At 42.5% G+C, this 22,908-nt stretch overlaps 1 protein-coding gene across 1 annotated transcript in view; it reads left to right on the top strand.

The window, feature by feature from the left end:
* Positions 1-21,525, top strand: part of col27a1a (collagen, type XXVII, alpha 1a) — a 57,766-nt gene extending 36,241 nt beyond the window's left edge. The window contains exons 17-61 of the mRNA XM_076158706.1: positions 452-505; positions 951-1,004; positions 1,209-1,262; positions 1,505-1,558; positions 1,761-1,814; positions 1,932-1,976; positions 3,898-3,951; positions 4,030-4,074; positions 4,174-4,227; positions 4,344-4,397; positions 5,844-5,897; positions 6,597-6,650; positions 9,536-9,589; positions 9,857-9,901; positions 10,559-10,603; positions 10,750-10,803; positions 11,785-11,838; positions 12,105-12,158; positions 12,278-12,331; positions 12,443-12,496; positions 12,620-12,727; positions 12,819-12,872; positions 12,993-13,100; positions 13,227-13,280; positions 13,356-13,409; positions 13,898-13,954; positions 14,055-14,108; positions 14,192-14,245; positions 14,345-14,398; positions 15,288-15,341; positions 15,932-16,039; positions 16,156-16,263; positions 16,419-16,526; positions 16,608-16,661; positions 16,979-17,041; positions 17,137-17,190; positions 17,276-17,311; positions 17,430-17,447; positions 17,546-17,581; positions 17,684-17,710; positions 17,847-17,903; positions 18,002-18,170; positions 18,274-18,383; positions 18,472-18,690; positions 19,036-21,525. Of these exons, the coding sequence (XP_076014821.1) occupies positions 452-505; positions 951-1,004; positions 1,209-1,262; positions 1,505-1,558; positions 1,761-1,814; positions 1,932-1,976; positions 3,898-3,951; positions 4,030-4,074; positions 4,174-4,227; positions 4,344-4,397; positions 5,844-5,897; positions 6,597-6,650; positions 9,536-9,589; positions 9,857-9,901; positions 10,559-10,603; positions 10,750-10,803; positions 11,785-11,838; positions 12,105-12,158; positions 12,278-12,331; positions 12,443-12,496; positions 12,620-12,727; positions 12,819-12,872; positions 12,993-13,100; positions 13,227-13,280; positions 13,356-13,409; positions 13,898-13,954; positions 14,055-14,108; positions 14,192-14,245; positions 14,345-14,398; positions 15,288-15,341; positions 15,932-16,039; positions 16,156-16,263; positions 16,419-16,526; positions 16,608-16,661; positions 16,979-17,041; positions 17,137-17,190; positions 17,276-17,311; positions 17,430-17,447; positions 17,546-17,581; positions 17,684-17,710; positions 17,847-17,903; positions 18,002-18,170; positions 18,274-18,383; positions 18,472-18,690; positions 19,036-19,182 (3,009 nt within the window). The 3' untranslated portion in view covers positions 19,183-21,525. The remainder of the gene's footprint in view (positions 1-451; positions 506-950; positions 1,005-1,208; positions 1,263-1,504; positions 1,559-1,760; positions 1,815-1,931; positions 1,977-3,897; positions 3,952-4,029; positions 4,075-4,173; positions 4,228-4,343; positions 4,398-5,843; positions 5,898-6,596; positions 6,651-9,535; positions 9,590-9,856; positions 9,902-10,558; positions 10,604-10,749; positions 10,804-11,784; positions 11,839-12,104; positions 12,159-12,277; positions 12,332-12,442; positions 12,497-12,619; positions 12,728-12,818; positions 12,873-12,992; positions 13,101-13,226; positions 13,281-13,355; positions 13,410-13,897; positions 13,955-14,054; positions 14,109-14,191; positions 14,246-14,344; positions 14,399-15,287; positions 15,342-15,931; positions 16,040-16,155; positions 16,264-16,418; positions 16,527-16,607; positions 16,662-16,978; positions 17,042-17,136; positions 17,191-17,275; positions 17,312-17,429; positions 17,448-17,545; positions 17,582-17,683; positions 17,711-17,846; positions 17,904-18,001; positions 18,171-18,273; positions 18,384-18,471; positions 18,691-19,035) is intronic.
* Positions 21,526-22,908: the final 1,383 nt, after the last annotated feature.

Raw genomic sequence — 22,908 nt, 5'->3', positions numbered from 1 at the left:
TTCTGCAATTTCCACCCGTGTGAGTCTTTCCTGTGTCATATCAATGAAAGCCATTGTGTCGTAGTTTAAAGTAACCTAGACTTGCCCCGCCAATCATTTCTAAGCTGTCATCTACAGTCGTCTGTTGAACACTGGCCTATTCTATATGACGTGTGTGTGTGTAGGGGGTGTATGGAGTAACTTCCATCAAATACTTCTGTAAAAAACAGATTGACACCACTTAAAGAGAGGTTGGCTTATGTTCTAGTTGTAATATCTCCTCTCTGACACTTGGGTAGATTGCTGTGTGTGAATGCTCATTTCAGCAGACCTGTGATTGTCTAAAAGCAAAAGCTAAATGTGAAGTGGGACTTCATCATTCTTGTATCACTCCCCCTAATTTCTTTCTTTCTTTTCCTTTCTGTCTGTATTCCTTCCATCTTCCTATATTTCTTCATCTTCTCTCCATCAGGGTGAAATCGGGATTCCCGGAGAGCAAGGGGAGATTGGTTACCAAGGAGACAAGGTAGATTGACACTCTAACACAAAAGCTCAAATAACTACTCCAGACTCCTGTCACCCCCCTCCCCCCAAGTTCTTTTCCCCTCATCAGCCCCTTGCCCCCATGCCCCAAAAGCTCTCTCTCACACACACACACACACACACACACACACACACACACCGCACATTACACAGCCTTTGTTGCAGAGCTTTGGAGAACGACTTAGCCAGATGTGTGCCGATGGAAATTCTTATGTAAACCCTCCTAATTTTTGTGTGTGTAAGCAAAAATCGAACCCTCTGAGATTCGTAGAGCGCAGTTGTCCCATGAGATAACAGATATACAGAACAGAGTGCTGCATGTCTAATGTTTCCTCCCTCAGAACAGAATTTAAAGTTCTGGTTTATGCTTCTGAAGCGTGTCCCGCTGTCTGTCTTAGTTTTATTATGGTTGTGTTTGTATTGGACAGGGCATCCAAGGAGCTCCAGGGTTACCAGGTGTGCGTGGGACACCAGGACCACAGGTTAGTCCTACAACCCTACAACATCTTGTCCTGGCTATAACAATAACAACAACAACAACAATGGGGAAATGCATACAGAGAATGTTATAAAGACACAATGATGATGTGTGAAAATACGCCTTTCGGTAAAGACATTTCCTTGGATTTTGTTGCCAAGGCATATTGAGTTTTTTCATGTTTTTCTCTTGTCTGGGTTTGTCACAGGGCAAGGCAGGAGAGAGAGGTCCTGATGGTGCATCTGGACCACCAGGCCTGGAGGTCAGTTCATGGATCTAAAGCTTCTGACACAATGCATGATTTTGGCCAATAACGGTTGTGAGAGAATAATGAGATAGGATATAACATCATCGGATCATGCCTGCTCTCAGCTATCCATGTATATAAATTGTGTATGTACTGTATGTGTGTGTGAGTGAAATTAACATATACTAGTTCCATATAGAATGTGTGAGTCTGTATTTCAGTTTCAAATGTTGAATCCATTACATTGATCATAACAGGGTTTCCCTGGTGACATGGGACCCCCTGGGGATAACGGCCTTGAAGGACCAAAGGTGGGTGAAACCATCATTTTAAAAACCTAATTATGGCAAAATATGACATAAATATAACAGGGTATTCAATATAGATCTGCCTTCTATACTTAGAATACTAAGATACTTAAAAACCTACATTTAAAAATGTCATGTGTGTAAAAACTCCATTTAACTCTCCAAACTGCAAGACATTTACAGTATACATGTGTTTAACCAACAGGGAAAGCTGGGGCTCAGAGGTTTACCAGGCCCAAGAGGGGTCCCTGGCTTAGAGGTAAGATAGGATAGCAGCAAAAGGCATACAATGTTTTTTTTTAATGGCTGAAACACTGTCTGCTGAATGTTCCAGAACATGATTCAGGCTCCTAAGATCAATTTCATCTGTTTCCAGGGAGATGAGGGTCCGATCGGACCACCAGGACCAGCAGGACTCGAGGTAAGTTGTCACTTATCTGGTGGGAATTGAACCAATGACAGGAATGAGTCAGTTCTTTTGATTGAGTCTGCCCAGCCCCCAAGGCCCTCTTAACCGCTGCTTGTTCGCTTTGTAGGAATTCAGCATGTGGAGGAATAATGTGTGCATGTGTGTGTGCATGTGTGCATGTGTGCGTGTTAGTCAGCCATTTTGTTTACGGTGTTTACACTAAAGTCTCATGCTTAACAATCAAACCACCTGGTTGCTTGCATGGTTGTGGTTTCATTCATCCGCTTTACATCTGTAGTTAACCCACCGCTTGAGAGAGAGAGAGAGAAAGAGAGAGAGAGAGAGAGTGTGTGTGTGTGTGTGTGTGTGTGTGTGTGTGTGTGTGTGTGTGTGTGTGTGTATGAAGCTACATCTGCATGCATGTGTTATGGCTTCATCTTTAACAGAACAATGAATTGCTGGCATGGTGTCAGCTGATGTAACTGATATCAGCTGATGTGATCAGTGTTTAGTCCAATTCACACGTATTGAAGTTTCACAATCAGCAGTGCAGATGCGGTTTGCGTAATTGCTTTACTTTAATTTCAAGGGTCAGCACTTATATTTGCGGCCTTTGGAGCTAATTTGAAATTTACTCGGGGTAGTAAAATTTCACTGTTATGGATTCTTCTTCGTTTGCATCAGAGAGAAGCTGTCTGTGTGTGTGTGTGTGTGTGTGTGTGTGTGTGTAGCTGGGAGTTTATAGGCATGGTTATTCTGGAAGAATGCCATCTCACAACAGGATGCAATCCCTGTTCTTAACCACCAGGGGGTGATAACTGCCATCACACAGTTTATGACCGGTCAAATTTACAGCTGCTGTAAAGTGCCAGAAGATGTTAATGGGCCACAGCAGAATTAGAAAACGTGTTGACTTTGTTTTTCAAAGGCGTAATTGTATGGCAGAGAGCTCTACAAATGCTTTTACAAGGTGTTTCGACGAAATCAGCTCTTTTTCTTGTTTCCCCCACTTTAACCCACCCGCTACATGTTTTTCCTCATCAATTATACCACCCCCCGCTTTTATTTTTCCTTTCTTTGTATAATCTCTACTTTCTTGCACATTCTCCCCACTCCAGCCTTTCCGTACTCCCCCCTGTCTCCCACCTTCCCACTCCTACACCTCATTCGCTGACCTGCTTTATCCCTCATCCAAGGGGAAGTCGTGTATGACTCCTTCAGGAGCAGAGTGATTTCTGGCCACGTGCCACAGGTCTGATTCCTCCTCCTCCTCCACTACTTCATCCTTCTCATCCAGCTGTATTTTAGACCCTCTGCTCTGCTCAGATACCATTTATTTCATGTATCAGTGCAGGTTTTGTTTGTTCCCCCCCTCAGCTTTGGCACTTAGGTCCTTTAGTATTTTTTATGTCTTTATTTCCTCTTCTTCTTCTTCTTGTTAATGTAGTCGGATCCAAACATAAATCAAAATCAGGCAATAAGAAGTCACAAAAACAGGCAGAGCATATTAATTCTTATGCTACTACAAGAATCTACTTTTACTATCTGCTTCTGATTGAAATAAAAGGCGAGGTTGTGTTTTCTCGTGAAAGCTGCCAAGGATTCTGGTGTATGGATTTAGGGTTGTTAAGTAATTTCATTCACATAGTCTTTAGGAGTTACATTTTTTTTTGACTTGGACTTATTGCTGGTTTGGAAAAACACACTTACCCTCCTCTTAACCCCAAGAATGACTGTGTCTGCAGGAATGGCACTCACCATCGCTGAGCGCTTTCACAGCCCCAGCATGCCACAATGTACTATTGCTACTACAGTATATGTAATGCTTTTGCCTGTCGCAGCAGCATGTACAGTGAATAAGACCTGACATGGCATATATCGCTTCATATATCTATTTTTGCCATTCATCACATTTTTCTGTGGCCTTTTTCAGGGTAGACAGGGCAGAAAAGGATTTCCTGGGAAGATCGGGGCAGAGGGAGTTAAGGTGACAGCAAAATAAACAATAATTTTGTTGATAATTAAAGTAATCTACGTGACTAATAGTGCATTTCTGTCCCTGCAGGGAGAATCTGGAATCACAGGGATAGTTGGAACCATGGGAGAAATGGTAAGACACTCTAACCTGGCTGCATGCTACAGTATCTGGAACAATTATGTCTTTTTGATGTGTTCATCCATCTGTCTAACTTTGAGTCTTTGTTTTCAGGGCTTGGTGGGTTTCATTGGACCTGTGGGGGAGGCAGGACTGGCAGGAGAGAAGGTGAATTAGCTTCTGCTTCCATTGTAACCTAATTGTGCATCATTCCACGTCCAATCTTCTCTTCTTGTCAAGATGTGTGTTTTCAGAGATTCAGTGTTCTGCTTATGTGTTTTAAGGGGGATCGAGGCGAGGTGGGCCTGCCTGGACCACCTGGAGAAAAGGGATCAACGGTAAGCCACAAAGAAGGTCAATGTAAACATCAGTATCAAACTTGAGAGTGCTGCAAGTGTTTAAACTCTAAGAGTGGTTTTGTATGACAGACAAGGCTTTCTGGGATTGACTAAGAAATGCTCATCTTGGACTTAAATCTGTGTGGTATTCCCATGGGAATAATCCAGTGTCTGGGATTAGATCAGTGGCACAGAATTATGGGAAATAGGAAAAGAAACATTGGATGATTTTCCCTGATTTCAGTGAATGTACATTGGTGCTGATGTCATTGCTCAGCAGGAGACTTAAAGCATGTTTGACAACCTTTCACAATAACGGTAATGGAGTGCAACAACAAAGTAGAAAATGGATCTTTTCCAATGATTTACTGCACTTAGATGGCCGCTTAATAGTTAATGACATCACAATATGCTGGTTTGTCTTCACATCGCAGTTAAAACGTGCCTGCAAAGCTTTTGAGATTCGTGGGAATTGAAATGAACCTTTACTGCACTCTTGTCTCTCCAACCAAAGAGCAACAGGCGTTTATGTAATAAAAATTGATATATTTGATATGGGGCCCTCTGCTGTGTGTGACTGACTGGAGTGGGTAAGGATTTAGTCATCATTCCTGATGAAACAGATAGCACTTTCCTGCCGGCTGACAGCCAGTCAGTTTTCCTCCGAGGGCTTCACCACACACAGACACAGACACAGACAGAGACACACACAGACACACACACACATAAGGAACTTCTCCGTTGGCCCAATCCTCTCTACTCCTCTCAGCTGTAAAACAGAAACAGACCCTCTGGAAAAGACTGCATCATGCAGAGTGAACAGAGCTGACCAACAGTGATCTATAGTTAGTAATAGACAGCTCATACTGCTGGTATGTGTGATTTAGTACCGTGGAGGTGCAGTGTGAGTTCAGAGTTGCCTACTGCGTCATAGCTGTGGATATTGGAAAACTTTATTGGATTTGCACGAGTGACCTCAGATTCTCCCCATTATATGTTCAAATGTTTACCAATGGCCTAGTCAAGGAGAAAGGAAAGCAAGATCCAATAGATTTAAAATGTCTGTCTTTTTGTCTACTGTTTGAATTAATGAATGCTGCAGATGGCATTTCATTTCATTTGTTGGTACATAAGCTGCTATGTGCATCTACATATACTGTGTGTGTGTGTGTGTGTGTGTGTGTGTGTGTGTGTGTGTGTGTGTGTGGGTGTGTGTGGGTGTGTGTGGGTGTGTTCATTCAATCTTATGCAGAACAAAGCACAACATTAAGTAGTGAGGTTATGTGTGTGATTCCCCCTGGTATAAAGACACATTTGGAAAGCTGATATGTGATGTGTCATTGTGTATTGTTCTCAGATTTTGTAATGAAACCAGTCAATTGCAGGATGTCCTGTTTTGTATCAGTTCTGATCTATTGCATATTGTGTTTACATATGTGTAATTAGGGTCACCCTGGGACGCCAGGTGAGACTGGGCCTTCAGGACCACCAGGAAGACCAGTAAGACATCACTCTTTCGCTCTCCTGGCCCTTCCTCTCTTCCTTTGACTCCAATGCAATCAATCATTATATGAGCCATCACTGCTTGGTTTTACACTTTTTTATCTGATATTTTGGATTTGAAGTGCTATTGTTCACCATAAATAGTCCAGACAGGCTTCTCCAATGCTTAGATTAGCAACTGGGAAGGACACACATCATACCTAAGCCATTGCGTCCTTCTGCATATGATAGTGCTGCACAGTGTTAATAACTCGCAGTGTGCAGAAGACATTTCTGACTATTATGAGGGCTGGCAGCCTCCTGCTGAAGCTGCATTAGCTCCCTGTCAATCAAAAGCCCAACACCTCTATCCAATTAGAAGCTGCCCCTGCCCCCGTCTACCCGAGCGGCGGCCTTGCAGCAGACGAGTGCGGGGCGACCAGCGGTGGAAGGTGGGGGCCAGTGAGCCACCAAAACAAACATAAATACAGGGCTCAGGGGTGCAGGGGAGCAGGATTCCAGAGCAAGGCCTGTAATTGGTGTGAGTGACAGATCTAACAACAAACCCCATAGTGTGCTCTCAAGGTCAGGCTGCCCCCAGGGTCAACAAGCGTGGGGCTCTGTGCTCTGTCAGTGGAAACCTTTGTTTTATGTCTTTTTCTCTTTCTCCTTTCCTCCTCTTTTCGCTCTTTATTCACGTTTTCTTTTGTGCATCAGGGCCCCGCTGGAGCTGCCGGGCCAAGCGGTACCAGAGGACCCAAAGGCTTACGGGTAGGTTTTGCACCTGTGTTTTCTGCAGCGTCATTGTCAGATCTTGACGTCAATGTTCACTTGCCAAATGTGTTTAGAAACACATCAAAATTCTGTTCTATGTACAGTTTTGTTTACAGTTGCACCATTGTTGTTCAGCCATTGGAAAGAATGTGTGTGAGCACATAATGAAGTGATATGGAACTCTTTCTCCGCTCATGTCGCGTGTTTACTTCTCAGGGGTGCTTGCACAACACATTCCTGGGGTCAAAGTCAAAGGGAATGAGACAATTTCTTCTGTTTCGCAAGGTGGCACGCATTATAACCACTGGAAGAGCTCCAAGCATGTGTAAAACAATCTGCTCATTTATTATTCTGTAAAACAGTGCAATGAGTACTTATGATATGATAGGAATGACAGGCTGTCAATGCAGAAACGGGATATTTTTTGTGAAAGTGAGACTTTCTAGAATAAAGCACTGTACAACACTATTCACAGACTAAAGTAAAGCTGACCTAGGAGCATGTGAATAAATGGATTTATCATAGAATACTCAACATTAGTGGCAAAGGTATTGATGATGATGATGATGTCGATGATGATTGATTCTAATGATGATGGTTGCAGTTTGGAACTGCAAGATGCAGTAAAACAAATACTGTTGACGTCAGTGTTGGAGGCACCTCAGTTTCTCCTGCTGGTCTTGTTCTCTGTCTGTCGATGAAGGTCTCCTGTGGTGTGTGGACCCTGTTGTTGACCTTCCTCAAAGCCTTTTAAAGGATCCATTTTATAGCTGCGGCCTATTGAGTGTCCACTGAGCCAGCTGGCAAGAGGGATGAAATAGCATTGAGTGTCTTTTGTCTGCGGCGTCTGTGGGAGATTGGTCTACTGTAGCTGTGGTCGGCCTGGACACACTCTCATACCTCAAGCTGTGCTTTCAATTAATTCCAGTGTCAGCAGCTCCCACTGCCAGTAAATCTGCCTGAAGACGTCCAACTGTGATGGTCCTCCTGCACACATTAAGATGTGCAAACCTAGAACATACCGAGATGTCCACCCCAAAAACTTGCACATACAGCATGTTTATCTGTGTGTGTGTGTGTGTGCGTGTGTGTGTGTGTGTTCCACCATACACAAATCTTGACCTGTCTGGATGGGGAAAACTTTCCATTACTAGTATAACATGTAAATGTAAAACAAAATAAAACTTAATTTAGGAGGCAGTAAGAATGTCCTTTTATTCGACATCTTAAGGGTTTGTCTTCACTGAGGCAGACAATTCAACAGCCAATAAAATCTAATTAGGGAGGATGGTTCCTCTAAATGCTGGCTTGCTCATTCGTCTCTCGCTCATTGTTTAATCCGTCAACTTCAACCTTTGCCAGCTCAGATAACATGCAATTCAAGTGTAAAATGAGACTCCATAAACTTAAACACTTTTATGCAAACGTGCAGTTTTTAACACCTTGCAGTGTGTCTCTGAGATGATTGCTACTTGGCTTGCGGCACAGAAGCATAACATGTGGTGTGACTGTCAGAAACATGGGACCGGACTGTTTTCTGCCGTACAAATTGAGGGATTAAACATGACGCATCAAACCACCCAGGAATCTACAACCACATCTCTCTGTTTGCGCTTCTCTCTCTCTGTGTTTTGCGTCTTGGGCCTGACCTGTTCCCATAAACCAAAGCTTTAGCCAGCTCATGAATATTGATCATGAGGAATCACCAATTTGACAAACCATGCGTTGTATCTAATAGCTTCTCGTGACGTCTGCCTCACAAATCTCCAGCTGATGTTTTCCATATTGTAGCCCAAACGTTCCTTCCTTCTCAGTAGTGGACGGTTGTCATTAAATGAGCTTAATTTTATGGGTTTGATTGTTTTAAATCCACGCTCTCAGGGCTCCTTTTCTGCCCTTGTTTTGAAAAGGGCAGACACTTGTTTTACAAATTTAAGCGATTAATTAACTTTGAGGAAAAACATTGGAGCATAAGTGTTTTTCAGAGGCCTGTGAGGTTGGAATATTTCTCCTACACACTGGCTAATCAGACTATGTAAACTCAAGCAGTGGGGAGCAGGTACCTCAGACAGGAATGTTAATGAGTGCTGCTAATCCAGCTCTATATACAATAGGCTTATAACACTTCAACTAGGGGTGTTCACCTACAGACTCCCACTACTCCAGTCATTAACCACTGACACAACGAGGCTGACTGTGTGGCTTTGTCATGTTGAACTCCATTCTGCTTTAAAAAAATCACTCCAACTTGTTTTTCATAATCACATCACGTCAATATCATTATCAACGATCATCTTCGTCAGCAGAGAGGAAACCTTTTCCAGGCGCAGGTGCAGAGCAGATGACTGTATTGGGCCACTGCCTGGCTTCAATTAATCATCGTTGCTTATTGGACTTGTGGGCCTTTTAACACTCTAGATTGATTATGTTTGACAGTTGCACCCATGAAATCTAAACAGTCCGACTATCCTGGTGTGTGTGTTTGTGTTTTAAGGCGAACAGTGTACAGTATACCTGTGTGTGTGTAAGCGCGTATGTGTTCTGATTCTGGTATTAGAAGGGATTAAGTCAACAATCAGTGACCAGGGGAGTTTGATGTCATGTGTGACACCCTAAGGAGAGACGAGGAGTGTCAATCTCACTCTCATACACACACACACACACACACACACACACACACACACACACACCAACAAAGGCACAAATACAAACATATACACATTGAGGCTGCAAAGTATGTGTAGATGGTGACACATACATTACATGTTGCTATTATTGGTGACAAACGAGCACACTGCACATGCATGTTTGTTTACATTGCGGCTGTCTGGCTGTGTTATAGTGACCTCTATTGGTGAAGTGACACTTGTCTTGTGTTTCAGGGAGCGATCGGGCCTGACGGTCCAACAGGGGAGATGGGGTTAGAGGGCAAGAAGGTAAGAATTCCTGTCGGGTTGTTGATTGTGTGTAATTATCAGGATTTCCTTGTTCAGATATGAAACTAGACAGTACAGAAACAAGAGTAATGATTCCAGTTTTTGATATAAACACAGTTGGACATATATAGGCAAGGAAAGGAAGGGAAATGTATCATAAAGACACATAAAGCTCCACATCTTCTACATCCATTTACATCCAAGCAGGAGGCAGGAACTGTGCAGCACATTGGCATGTCTCATCCCTCATTTTCTTCCCCTCCACAGGGTCTTGATGGTCCTCCAGGAAAAATAGGTTTCCCTGGACCACAGGTAAAAGCACTGGGGCACTCTTTAACTTTTCAATTTCTGCCTCTCATATATTATTGCTGCTTATGTTCCTCAGGAGGGGCGAGTCACCAGCTTGATTTAGAGAACCTGCATAATACCAACAATGTCTGCAGGCCCCACAAGGCTGGATTTAAATACAGACGGATTTGTTTCTATAAAAAAATTAATTGCCATAGTGAATCTGCAACTCGAGGCGGAAATCTAGATCCTGTATAACCACAATGCCATCCTGTGGTATGCTATAACATGATCTAATGTCATCTTCATTTATTTGTGCACTTTTACTCTTTGTAGCTCACTAAATCAACACAGCAGTGCAGCTCTATTGCGTACAGTTTTGTGGTTTGTTCACCCATTGTTAGATTTCTTGTAGAATGCAGGTTCAATTACATATTCTCCACACCACCACAACATTCCCTCATTGTACCTTCATTCAAGGGCAAATGTACCCACAGCTACACTTCGTATTTCTGAAATAAGAGTAAATATACGCTTTGTACACACACAAGCTGTGTCTCAAATGAAAGAAAGCAGAGCGTCCCATCTGTGTTATCTCCTTTAAAATGAATAAGTCGCTGAATACATCTGAAAGAGGTTTGTCTCATCAAGGGTGTCTTTGTTTTTATTTTGCTGCTACAGGGACCAATCGGTGAACATGGGGAGCTGGGGCCTAAAGGTTTTCCTGTGAGTTTGCCAAACAAACACACATGCACACATATAGGAAAAATAAATATTCATATCCCTGCTCAAATGCTGATGTTTGGTGTCACAATGAAAGGTGTTGCAGCCTCGTTTAACTGTATTAAACTCCCTGACGTGTCTGTTTCCAGGGTATCCAAGGCCCCTCGGGACCTCCAGGGGACAAGGGAATTGTTGGCGAGCCGGTAAGACCCTCGATTCTGCCTTCAATTCTTTCTTGTTCTATTTACTGATATCCTTGACTTTCTCTTTCATCCTCATTCTGCTCTTACATTAGAGCTTCAAGCCTTGCACTCTAAACTTCATCCCTTTGTCCTCGACCTTCGTCTCTCCCTTCTCACAACTACTCTTAGTTAGTTTTAGTTCTACTCCTCTGCAGCAAACAGCCGCTTGATTCTCTCTATCTAGCAATATTAACTCCTAACCATTTAAAACTATAAAAAATGTTTTTTGTTTGGATAAAATGTTCCTTTGCAAAGTTGTCAGCCAATGATCTCATCCATCACACAGTTTCTGTCGTGTCAGGCAAGTGAATTTTCAGATGGCAGACTCGCTGACTTACTGACTGACTGACTCACTAGATTGTTGAAAGCGATACAGAAGCACTTTAGAGTTAGAAAGAAAATAGAATTAGGCTGCTGTGGTTGCCTGTAAACAAGATACAGTACATTTTGTAATAGGACTTAGGGAGTCTCTTTAAAGCCCACATGCTAATCCCTTTTTTATAGGATCTATACACAGTATATTCCACACCACCACCTTCTCCTCTTTCTTCTTTCCTTCTAAACTTTCCTTGTCCATTCTCTCATCCCTGCTTCTTACTGATAGACAATACATTTGCTCTGGTCCTGGGTCATTCCAATTAAACTACATCGCTATTGTTTGGATTGAATGTGACTAAACTAAGGAACGGAAATTATTCCTTCATGCTGAGATGAAGAAAGATCCATATCAAAGCATCATCGGTTAAGAGACATAATTAGAGACAGAGTTGGTCGTTCAATTCAAGTCAAACTCGGGAACAGATGCGGTACTGAGTGATCTTTCATTGGCTCATCTTAGGTTATGTATTTTTGTATAAATTTGATAAGGAATGATAGTAATTAGTATTAATAAGCCCTGGTTTCATTCTGGTTAGACTCAGTGTTTGTGTTTCTCATCTATAGGGACCAACTGGGCCACCTGGAACTGTAGGACTGCTGGGAGATATGGGTCTGAAGGTAAGAAGATGCAAACACACACACACACATGCACACACACACACACACACACACACACACACACACACACACACACAAACTAGGCTAAATGATTAAATATGTGTTTGCCTTGTTGACCCATTGCCAGGGAGACATCTGCTCACCCGACTCCAGTGATGCTTTCTGATTGAACTAATCCTTCCTATTAAACTAATTAACCTACGTTACGTCGCATTTCCCTCTCTGCAGTAAAAAAACTAATACGTTTTCAATTGTCAATTTATTAGGGTCCTCCAGGGCAATTGGGTGAACCAGGACTGCACGGGGAGCCAGGGGAGAAGGTGAGACAGAGTAGCCATATACTCTTGGAATATTTTCTCACATTTCAAGACATTAGTTCACACTTAAATACAAACACATAATAATGGAAATGACGCTGTTTGTGTTCTGTGTGTGCCAGGGAGCCATTGGACCTCTTGGGAATATCGGAGAGCAGGGACTGATTGGACAGCGGGTATGTTTTTACAATTTAACCCTCAAATAATTTGCTTTCCTTATAGGTAAAGCTACTGTCCATGTCATTGAGGTGTGTGTTTATGTGTCATATGTGTGTGTTTTTGTGTAGGGTGAGGCAGGTCTAGAGGGAGAGGCTGGTCCAGCTGGTCCTGATGGAACCAAGGTGAGCCATTAGTGAGCCCAAGTCTACTGATGTTGACATGTTTTGGTCAAGTGGGAAGTAATATATTTGTTAGTTGTTGGGTTGTTGTGCGCCTCAGTCTTGTTTTTATGTGTTTATATCCAGGGTGAAAAAGGTGACATGGGTCAAGAGGGTGACAAAGGAGACAAGGGTGAACTTGGGCTAAAAGGAAAAGAGGGCCCACCTGGAAGTCCAGGACTCTCAGGCGTCCGGGTAAGGCGCCCGTCTCATGTGCTTGTGCTTATGTGACTAGACTCTCAGGCCACACCTTCAGTCATTTTCTTGGTTCTTTTCCACTCTGTAGGGTCAAGAGGGTAAATCTGGCAAGATTGGTGAAAGAGGCAAACTAGGGCCAAAGGTATAAACATCAGATTATCTCTGACACTAGTTTAATTCATTATGGTCTCTACAAATATATGCACACACTGTTTTAGAAATGTTGTAATTTAGAGTCTCGATACACTTTGTTTATATCAAGGGAGCCAAAGGTCACCTTGGTCACCTTGGGGAGACTGGGACGGTGGGGAAGACTGGACCACCAGGTTTCATTGGACCTAAGGGATCCAGAGGGACCATCGGACATGTGGTAAAGGAGATTAATAACATTATAGATATTTTCAATCATTTAATCAGAACACAATCATTTAGAATGCTTAATCTAATGTTAGTACTTATCACGATGACTGAAGAGACTAACTTGTATCCTCCTTAGGGGGCTCCTGGTCGCATGGGTCAGCAAGGGGAACCCGGACTTGCAGGTTATGAGGTATAATTGCTGATTCATGTGAGGTTTAACATATTAATTTAATGATTTAATATAATGGTAATGTCTTTTTAACAGGGTCATCAGGGACCACAGGGCCCCATGGGGTCTCCAGGAGTAAAAGGTGAAAAGGTACATCTTCTTCACTTTCTGTGTAACACAAATCTGTCATTCTTCCTCATCATTAAGTCCGATTATCAATACCTTACATATCCTAGCAATGAACATATATCACCACATTGTTGTGATTGACCTCAGTTCATCTGTGGGTCAGCAGCACCAAATGTAATCCCAGAATGCACTTCTCCCTCAAAGCAACTTGTACTCGTCAACCTGTTGTTAATATTTCAGTGCTGAAGACAACCTTCTGTAAATACATAAAGGCAGAGAGAAGTGATCTTACACATGTGGGAGGATGTCTCTGCTGTTATATTTACTTTGTGATTACAAATCATAGGCAGACAGAAATATGGGTTGGGAAAAGGTGGGATACAGAGAGCAGACCTTACATAATGCGGTATATAATATTTTAGGAGACATTTAGGCAAGTGTCCAGTGCAGTGTAGTGAAACATTAAGGATGTGTGCTCAAATATTCACTGTTCTGATCTTCCTTTTTAGGGCGAGCAGGGGGATGATGGGAAAGTAGAAGGTCCTCCTGGTTCTCCAGGTGACATCGTAAGTCGCATTTGACTTACATTTCTCTCTCCTTGTATGTCTGCTATAAGCTTGCACAAATTGCGTTTGACTCATATATATATATTCTGTGTCTCACCAGGGTCCTCCAGGCGACAGGGGAGAGAGAGGGGAATCAGGAGATCCAGGGTACATCGTAAGTATCTTCACTCCGGCTGACTGTTTAGTTATCTCTGTGGATATACAGTTTGTAATCGATGTCTTGGAATTCTGTTTCAGGGTCAAATTGGTCTGGATGGAGAAAGAGGCAGATCTGGAGCTCCTGGACTACCTGTAAGTCAGACATGGACTACAGTATTTACAAACAACCGTCAGTCATGCTCACACAGGTTGCTGATATATGCTTTTTTACCAACATTACTTAATTTTCAGGGGCAGCCTGGACTGCGGGGACACCAAGGGCCTAAAGGCGCAAAAGGAGATCATGTAAGTATGTCAAACCAAAAGCGCTTTCGGTGCTTACCAATGACACGTGTAGAAATGACCATTTTAATTTAATTTAATTTTAATTTACAGTCATTTAGCAGACACTTATACTGATACTTTTATTACTCATCATTTTGCATGAGTAATAAAAGTATCCCCCCCCTCATATCCCCCTCATATCACACACACACAAACACATGCATTACAGAGGGGGTGCAGGGCAGCCATTATACGGCGTCCATGGAGCAGTTGGGGGTTCGGTGCCTTGCGTGCACGTCGGCAGTGCCCTGGAGGCAAACTGGCAACTCACCAGCTACCAGTCTGCTTACTTGGTCCGTACAGGACTTGAACCGGCGACCCTCCAGTTCCCAAGCTGAATCCCTATGGACTGAGCTACTGGCGCCCACGACACAAACTAAACTGCACACAAACATAACAGCTTTATGTATGTTAAAGCCTTAATGGAAAAAAAGAGAGAAACACCCGAATTAGTCTGCAGGCGCATTATTTAATCTATTGTCATTTTACAGCACCTTCATCACACCTCTGCTATTTGGAGACTGAAAAATGCAGTAAAATGTATAAACTGAAAAGGTGAACTAATAAGGGCAAAGTTCCAACAGAAACAACAACACTGCATCATTATTACATTTTTGGATCCAAAATTAAATCCCTACAGTGCTCGCTTACTTGCGTGTAGTATTCCCTTACCTCATCTTTGTTGAAAGGCGTGACAGTGAATTTAAAGCACTGGCACTTCCAGAACTTTCAGTGCTTTCAGCACTTTCAGCATTGGCTCAAGTGATTGTTTGGTCATTGCGAGTGTTACAAATAGATCCACCCACTTTTCACACCTTTAATAATTTGTTGTGTTTCTTTCTTCCCTTAGGGTCAAAAAGGCAAAAAAGGTCATATCGGACAAAAAGGCAGCAGAGGAACAGAGGTAAAGCAGCGATTCTCGCTACATCCACAATTTCTCTAATAGGTTTCATTTGAACGGGATTACATTACAAAAGACAGATGTTTGCTCATTCTCAGCCTTGCATTTACAACATTTGTATTCTTGACTACAACCCTTAGAAACAAGGTACAAACAAAGATCCACACTGTAGTTTTTTGATGAGGCTGTAAAGATGAGGGTGCTGGTTCAGGTTACAGCACCAGCATCTGCAGAAACCCCATCGATTCCGTGTCTGGAAAAGTGCACATCCTCCTCTTTGATCCAAATACATTACATTACATTACATTACGATCATTTGGCAGACGCTTTTATCCAAAGCGACTTACATTACATTACCACCCTTCGCAGAGGGGGGAGCAATTGAGGGTTCGGTGCCTAGCTCAGGGGCACCTCGGCAGGGGCCCTCCGGTTCCCAAGCGGAAGCACTACCCACTGAGCCACTGCCTCCCTCTATAAATAGATCAAAAATGGGTGTTTCATGCCTTAAGTTCCTGAAGTATATGAAACTTTACTAACCCAAATTTTACCAACTACATTTCTAATAAGCTCTGTCTTCCTGCTCTTCTCCTCAGGGTTTGATTGGTGCGCTTGGTCCTAGAGGTGTGGTGGGACGAGAGGGGCTGGAGGGTGTGCCAGGGCCGGATGGAGTCCCAGGAAAGGATGGCAGTAAAGGAATGCCGGTGAGATAAACAAAACAAAACAAAATGAAAAGACTGCAAGATGGGCAGTTGTTGTGGCATTTTGGCATTAGGTTGTTTTATGGGTGAATCTAATTACTCTAAATTTCTGTATTTAGGGAGAGCATGGGGACGATGGGGAATTCGGACTCCATGGCAAAGCTGGCTCACGTGGTAAAGCTGGTGTCCCAGGACATCCAGGAGATCAGGGTGTCATTGGGCCCAAGGTAAGAGAGGAAAAGCATGGTGTATGCTTGATGTACAGAAAGAAATAATAGACACAGAAGCAATGTTTTGACACGATAGCGAGACGCATTTTCTCATTTTAATTTCGCACATCACGCCTTCACTTAACCACTTGCTCGTTTATTCATACACCCAGGGTGAGCAGGGTTTTCGCGGCCAGGCTGGTCCCCCAGGGAAGAGGGGCTTCCAAGGTGGAATGGGACTGCCAGGCTCACAAGGAGACCAGGGTCCTAAAGGACAGCATGTAAGTAGCCACATCAGACGCACACAATTAACTTTATTTTGAAGGTTCTGTATGTTTATGCTAGATTCAATTATTTTGCAGGGTGATCCGGGAGAATCAGGTTTCCCAGGCATTCTAGGAGTATTTGGACCAAGGGTATGTACATATGGGTTGTGCTACTTTAGTTGCGCTTACACTACAACATGACATCATGTCTGTAACATAAGTATGAAGCAGCATTTCCGTCACGATCCAAACATCTGTCTCCAATTTTGTCTTTCATTTCTGCATTTGTATTCTAAAACCTCCACAAAAGCCCAAATCTATCAGGACAGTTAGTGTCAGCGTCTTCAATATGGAAACACTTAACTGTACATTATGTCAGATGTTCAACAATGAAAAGAAGTCATCAGGTATTACATTTGTTTGGTTGCAATGAGTGGATATACTGTATATACCACTGTTGTTTCCAGGGGCCTCCAGGAGACTTTGGGCCAAAGGGCATACGAGGACCAAAGGGGCCACAGGGTGTAATGGTAAATAAATGATTGATTAAAAAAGACAAAGTCTTGTGAAGCCTGTTCCTGTTCCTGTTTAATTCTTCTCTCGTATCTTTTTTTCTCTCCCTCAGGGCAGAGGAGGAGTCGGGGGCCCTGTAGGATTTATCGGTCCCAGTGGAAGCGCAGTATGTGTTGCACAGATTTATAAACTTTCATTTCATTTCTATGCTTATATTTTGCATGTACCTGACCTGCATACGTCGCTTACAGGGTCCTCGAGGAGAAAAAGGCAATCGTGGAGAAACTGTGAGTATTCCTAAAGCTTTTAACTACTTCTAATGTACAGACATCATCACTTACTGTATAAGTGATATATTTAAATCAATATATATAGGCTGAAAACCTATCTTCTTTTTCTGAACAGGGATTTCAGGGACCAATGGTATGTTTGCATTCTATTATCTTTACCTCTATTCCTCTCTTATGTTTGACTAATAACACATAACCTCATCAAGAGTGTGTGTTTTTCATCTTCATCAGGGATCTCCTGGTCCTCGTGGGGTCCCTGGACTTCCAGTGAGTTCTCCAATTTACAGGCTTAATCAAAAAAGAAAGCATGATGTCATTGTTGCATGATTTGTTAATTCCAGAATTCATTGTTTCCTCTTTTTCCTTTAGGGTCCACCAAGTGTTCCTGCATCATTTGTAAGACATTCTATGTTTGCTGATTTCATTATATGACTGTTCAATGGCCTAACGTATTTGAAATATATTGAATGATGTTGCGCAGCACTGATGAAATAACTCCACTGTCTGTATTTGTTTTGTTATTCTGGCTCAGAGAGAGGATGGACTTCATTTGTTTGTGGATTCACACGCCCCACTCAGGAGGACTGAGGTCAGTGGAGGATGCATTCAGCTTTATTCCTCTATTCCTCAGGTCAGTAATCATTTGCAGACCATACAGACCCATAATCCTCTATCCTCCGCTGCCAGAATAAGCCAGTGATGGACCTGCCAATGCTGGACCAGGGTGCAGAGATATTCAAGACCCTCCACTACCTCAGTAACCTGATCCAAAGCCTGAAGAACCCACTGGGCACTCGAGACAACCCTGTCCGCATCTGCAGGGACCTGCACAGCTGTGAACAGAAGTTAAACGATGGTGAGTGAGTGCGAATAGTGAGCTGGAGATGCAGAGACACAAGGAAACAGTATCTTTTTTCTTTAGATGGACTGATTACATCACCTTTTTGTGCGATTTTCAGGCACTTATTGGATTGACCCCAACCTGGGCTGCTCGTCAGATACAATAGAAGTCTCTTGCAATTTTACTGGCGGTGGACAGACTTGCCTGAAACCAATAACAGTGTCCAAGGTATGAAGACGCTATTAATTAGACCCCCAAAGCCTTCAGAGCTCATCACGGATTTGTTAACCAACACCCGTTCTGCCCGTTTGAGCAGCCAGCAGTCAGCGTCGGCCGTGTCCAGATGAACTTCCTGCACCTGCTGAGCTCAGAGGCCGTGCAACACGTCACCATCCACTGCCTGAACGTCTCTGTGTGGAGGTCGGCCGAGGATCAACCAGCCACTGAGGGGGCGGTGAGCTTCAAGGCCTGGAGTGGAGAGATATTGGAGGTGGGAGGGGAGCTGGAGCCACAGGTCATGGAGGACTCGTGCTGGGTAGGACCAACATTAGTACCCTTTAGTTGATATCCTGCTTGACTTTGAGCGAGAATGCTCTGAGCTGCCACAGTTTTCATCTGTAACTGAGTTGTGTAACAGCGGTTTGGGGAGTTAAGTGACATTTGGAGCACATAAGTAAAAACTCTGGAACTACAAATATTTATCAACTGGGACAAATATCTGGTTCATTGATATAAAGACCAGGGTACAAGACTTTGAACCCACTTTGTCCCTAAATGTCTTTGTAGTCTCATTCAGCCACAGGTCTCTGTTGGTCTCGGTCTTCTAAATGTGAGGCTCATGTTTTGGATTATGGTGATGACTCTTGTGTCTGCATTTCAGATAAAAGATGGCCGCTGGCACCAAACTCATTTTGTGTTCCACTCGCTGGACCCTTCCCTGCTCCCTGTGGTCGATATCTACAACCTCCCGAATACCGCTCCTGGTTCACATTACCACCTAGAAGTAGGTCCTGTATGCTTCCTGTGAGGGCTGCTGTGCAAGTCCTCTGAGCGTGAAGGTACTAAACGTCACCCCTGGATGACACCTTCATGCGGGTGTGGAGAACGGAGCAGTCTCCTGCCGCGGCCAAGCTGGGAAACGAGTCCCCCCCCCCTCCTTAAACGCTCAAGGTTCACTCTGCCAAACTCCCATTGGACTGCAGACACAGAGGGGAGAAAGCACGGGGAGGAGACGGGGTGACACAAACACAACAGGGGACGAGGAAGAGCTCAAGAGGAGCAGCAGGGGAGTTCTTGCACTAATAGGCTTCTCAAAAAAAAAAGAAAAGGCAATAGCTTTGTCAAGCTCTTCAAGAAGGTTCCCCTCATGTGTGCCCACTTGGAGGAAAAAAGGCTTCATGCCACACTATCTCTCTGGAACATTGCTAAGTGGAGGGAGATGACGGCCAAGATAATATTGCCAATTTAACCAATCAGTGGACATTATAGTAACTTATTTTTGTAACTGTATACAGTCTGCATACTGTGTGTACTTACCAGGAATTCCATTCTGTCAGAAGAGAAGAATTAAAACTATTGGGATCAGTTAAATGTATATATATGTATGCTTATTCCTTAACTTTTATACATGTGTATCTTATGTAAAGAAATAATCTTCAAGTGCAATAGAAAATGAGAAGATAATTTGATATTTTAAGTGATATGGAAGGATTTTTCAGGGGTATCATTTATTTTATTTTATTTTTGTGCTCGTCTCCTCTCAGTCTCGTCTATATGAATTTTCCACAAAAATGCTTATTCGTCAAACCGAGCAGAAAATTAATCTGTGGTGCTCCAAAGTGAAGATTATGAATTTCAGTTTTCTCTCCTTTCTTGTGGGAAAACCAGTGACACCCAGTTATCTTTTAGTAAATTATGCATTCATCCCATAAAAAAGGAATGCAGACATTCCACCCATAGGGAAAATCGGTGCCGATGTTTATTTAAAAAAGACTGGATGTCACTGACGATTCGGGAAAAAAATGGCTGTGTCGATTACAGATCATTGCAAACTACCTGTGTCTTTGTAGGAAGGAGCATCACTTCTCAGTAGAGTTGAATTCCTTTTCGTGCAGCTGTTGATTTTGGAAGTCAGGCCTAGACACTCAAATAAAGCCTGACATACTCCTTACTCACTGACCACATGTAGGAGGGGACGACGTTTGTTTGTCTACCCAGCATCACCCGAGACCATGATTCTCTCCTTTACCCCCGTATACAGTAGACAGACTACAAGTGCAGCATTACATATAGGAGAACTGAGCCACGACAGAACGAAGAGAGAGTGGGTGCAGGAATGAAAACGCAACTCCATGTCCTATCCCGTCCCCTCTCTCGTGCATGGTGCTAAGTCAGATATCTGAGGTGCTAATCGTAATACTTTAACTACACCACTCTGCCCAACCATTCTGATGCTTGTAGTTCATTGTGTGCTTGCTCAAATGGCAAAAACTAAATTCCATAAAGGTATAATATGATGCCATGGCTTCCACGATGTGCTATCCAATCTCTTGCTTCAAAACTATTTCAAATTTGGTTCGGATTTTACACAGAGGGAAGTTATTTTAGTGGTTACTATTATAAAACAGATTTCTCCTCGTGGGTCATTTATAAATCACAGGGTTTCAAATTTTGTTGTTCAAAAAAAAGTAATGTCTTTATATCTGTACAAAGCCCACTCACAGCTGTATGTAATTTTTTTATTTTTAGAAATACAACTAATGGAGATAGTTTTTTTTTTGTAGCTGGACACAAGTGTGTATAATTGTGCAACCCTTGCTGTATACAGTGGATCCCCTGTTGCTAATTTAATGTTATTTAATGCTGTAAACATGGTTGTTGACTGAGCAAGGTTCTGTTGGTTGAAGCAATACTACTCGTTCAACTTTATATATCAGTTTGCCCAACTGGTCTTGGAGTTTATAGATTTTTATGTGTAAATTTGGGGCTCCAGAGAACAAATTTATTGCAATGTTAATTATCTTTTTTTGTTTTTGTTTGGTATTTTGCTTCATGTTGTTTCTCCTCTATGATAGTCAACCATGTACTGTATCAGGACTCTGTGCTATACTATAACTTGTGTTTAAAGAAATTATACCAATATGTGAAAATTGTTTCTTCTTTTTGTAAATCCGTTGTAGACATTAAAACGAGCTAAGAATACCTCACATTTTTACATATTACTTGGAGAGAAGATTTTTTGTATTGTCTTTATAATTAAAACATGTTTGGAAAGTATCAGCCAAAAGTCATGAAATCCCTAACAAGACCATTTCTGGTGCTTACAGTCTTTATCTGTTTACCCCTTGATTCATTGTTCCATGTCCATTTGTTCAATAAATACTTTCAATTTTTGGGTGGATTATTGATTTCTAAAGCATTAAATACCTGCTGCAGTTTTATTTACACTGCTGTTCAAACATCCATTAGGGGGAATCACTTTATTTTTACAACTAAACCATAAGTCGAACTATATAGAAGAAGACAATCTCATTTCATGGGACCCATTGTATCAAGATGGCATCTGTAGACCACTTGCATCATAGTGGCTTGACTAAACTGTTAAGTTTAAGAGGATCTGTCAATTGCAGCAGAGAAAAGGAGGCTATAACTGATATATTCTTCCCAGCCTTGAATTTCCCAGAATACATTGTGTTTTTCCCGAAATTTCTGCTGATATTTGTCTGTATTTCTTCTATCAAGAAGATAAATGAAATGCTTTCCGTTGTACAAGTTGATTTGAACAAATCTTTCTTTGGGAGGAAACAAACAAAAGACTCTGTCTTTACAAAGTCACATACCATGAGATGGATTACTTAATGTGCCAGTGATGCCCAAGACCTCAGTGATGACTTAAGACAGAGACTGATGCATGCTGCTACTATCGCTACATTTTAATCTTTTGCAGTTTGCCAGCAAATCCTAGTTTAATGTGGTAGATCTGCAGGTTACTTTGGGGAGCAGTCAAGTTCACACATGCACAAAAAGGCAAATATCTATCCTTTGGTACCTCACAGCCGCTGCTTAACATCCCCTATATAATTTCAGTGTATTGATGTTTGGGACTGATGAAATCATTACAAATCCAGGGAATGGTGCACCGTTGCAACTAACAGTTACACCGCTTGGTGTCGCTATTGTTCTGTGTATTCATGACACGTAGAAGAGAGAGAATTGCTGAACATAGTCATGCTGTGGGAGGAACCCGTTTCATGTTTACAAGGACGCGACACGTTCACAAAATTATAGATATTCGTTCCTTCCCTATAATGATTGCGAAATAATGAAACATTTTGCTGGAGACTGAATTCCCTTCGTGTTAAGGTTAATTATTATAAGAGGCCACGGAAAACACCCACCATCCCACTGCATACGCATCAAGTGTTTACCCCCCCCCCCCCCCCCCCCCCCCCCCCTCTCTGTAACGTCCTTGCAGTGTCAATCACGTGAAGATGATTTTATCAGTTGCACTGCTTTAATCAGTCATGTTAAAGAAGTGCGAGTATTGTGTTGAACTGATGTTCCACTTTAGGGAGGGATTTTCTCGTAATATATGTGTTCTTCCAGTCAAATACAGTATCACGCAGCTTTGAACTCTTGGTTAAAAAGTGTCACTCCCTTACTTCAGTGATTTGACAGCGCCATAAAAACAAACGGGTCAAATATTTTTCCGCACCGCGTCGTTATTTTTCTAACCTGCCTACGTTTTTGTTTG

The sequence above is a fragment of the Genypterus blacodes genome, unplaced genomic scaffold (genome assembly GCF_046128005.1).
Source record: "Genypterus blacodes isolate CSIRO-AG114 ecotype Tasmania unplaced genomic scaffold, CSIRO-AGI_Gbla_v1 ptg000085l_1, whole genome shotgun sequence".
In the NCBI taxonomy this organism is placed as follows: Eukaryota; Metazoa; Chordata; class Actinopteri; order Ophidiiformes; family Ophidiidae; genus Genypterus; species Genypterus blacodes.
This window is presented reverse-complemented; position numbering and strand designations above follow the sequence as displayed.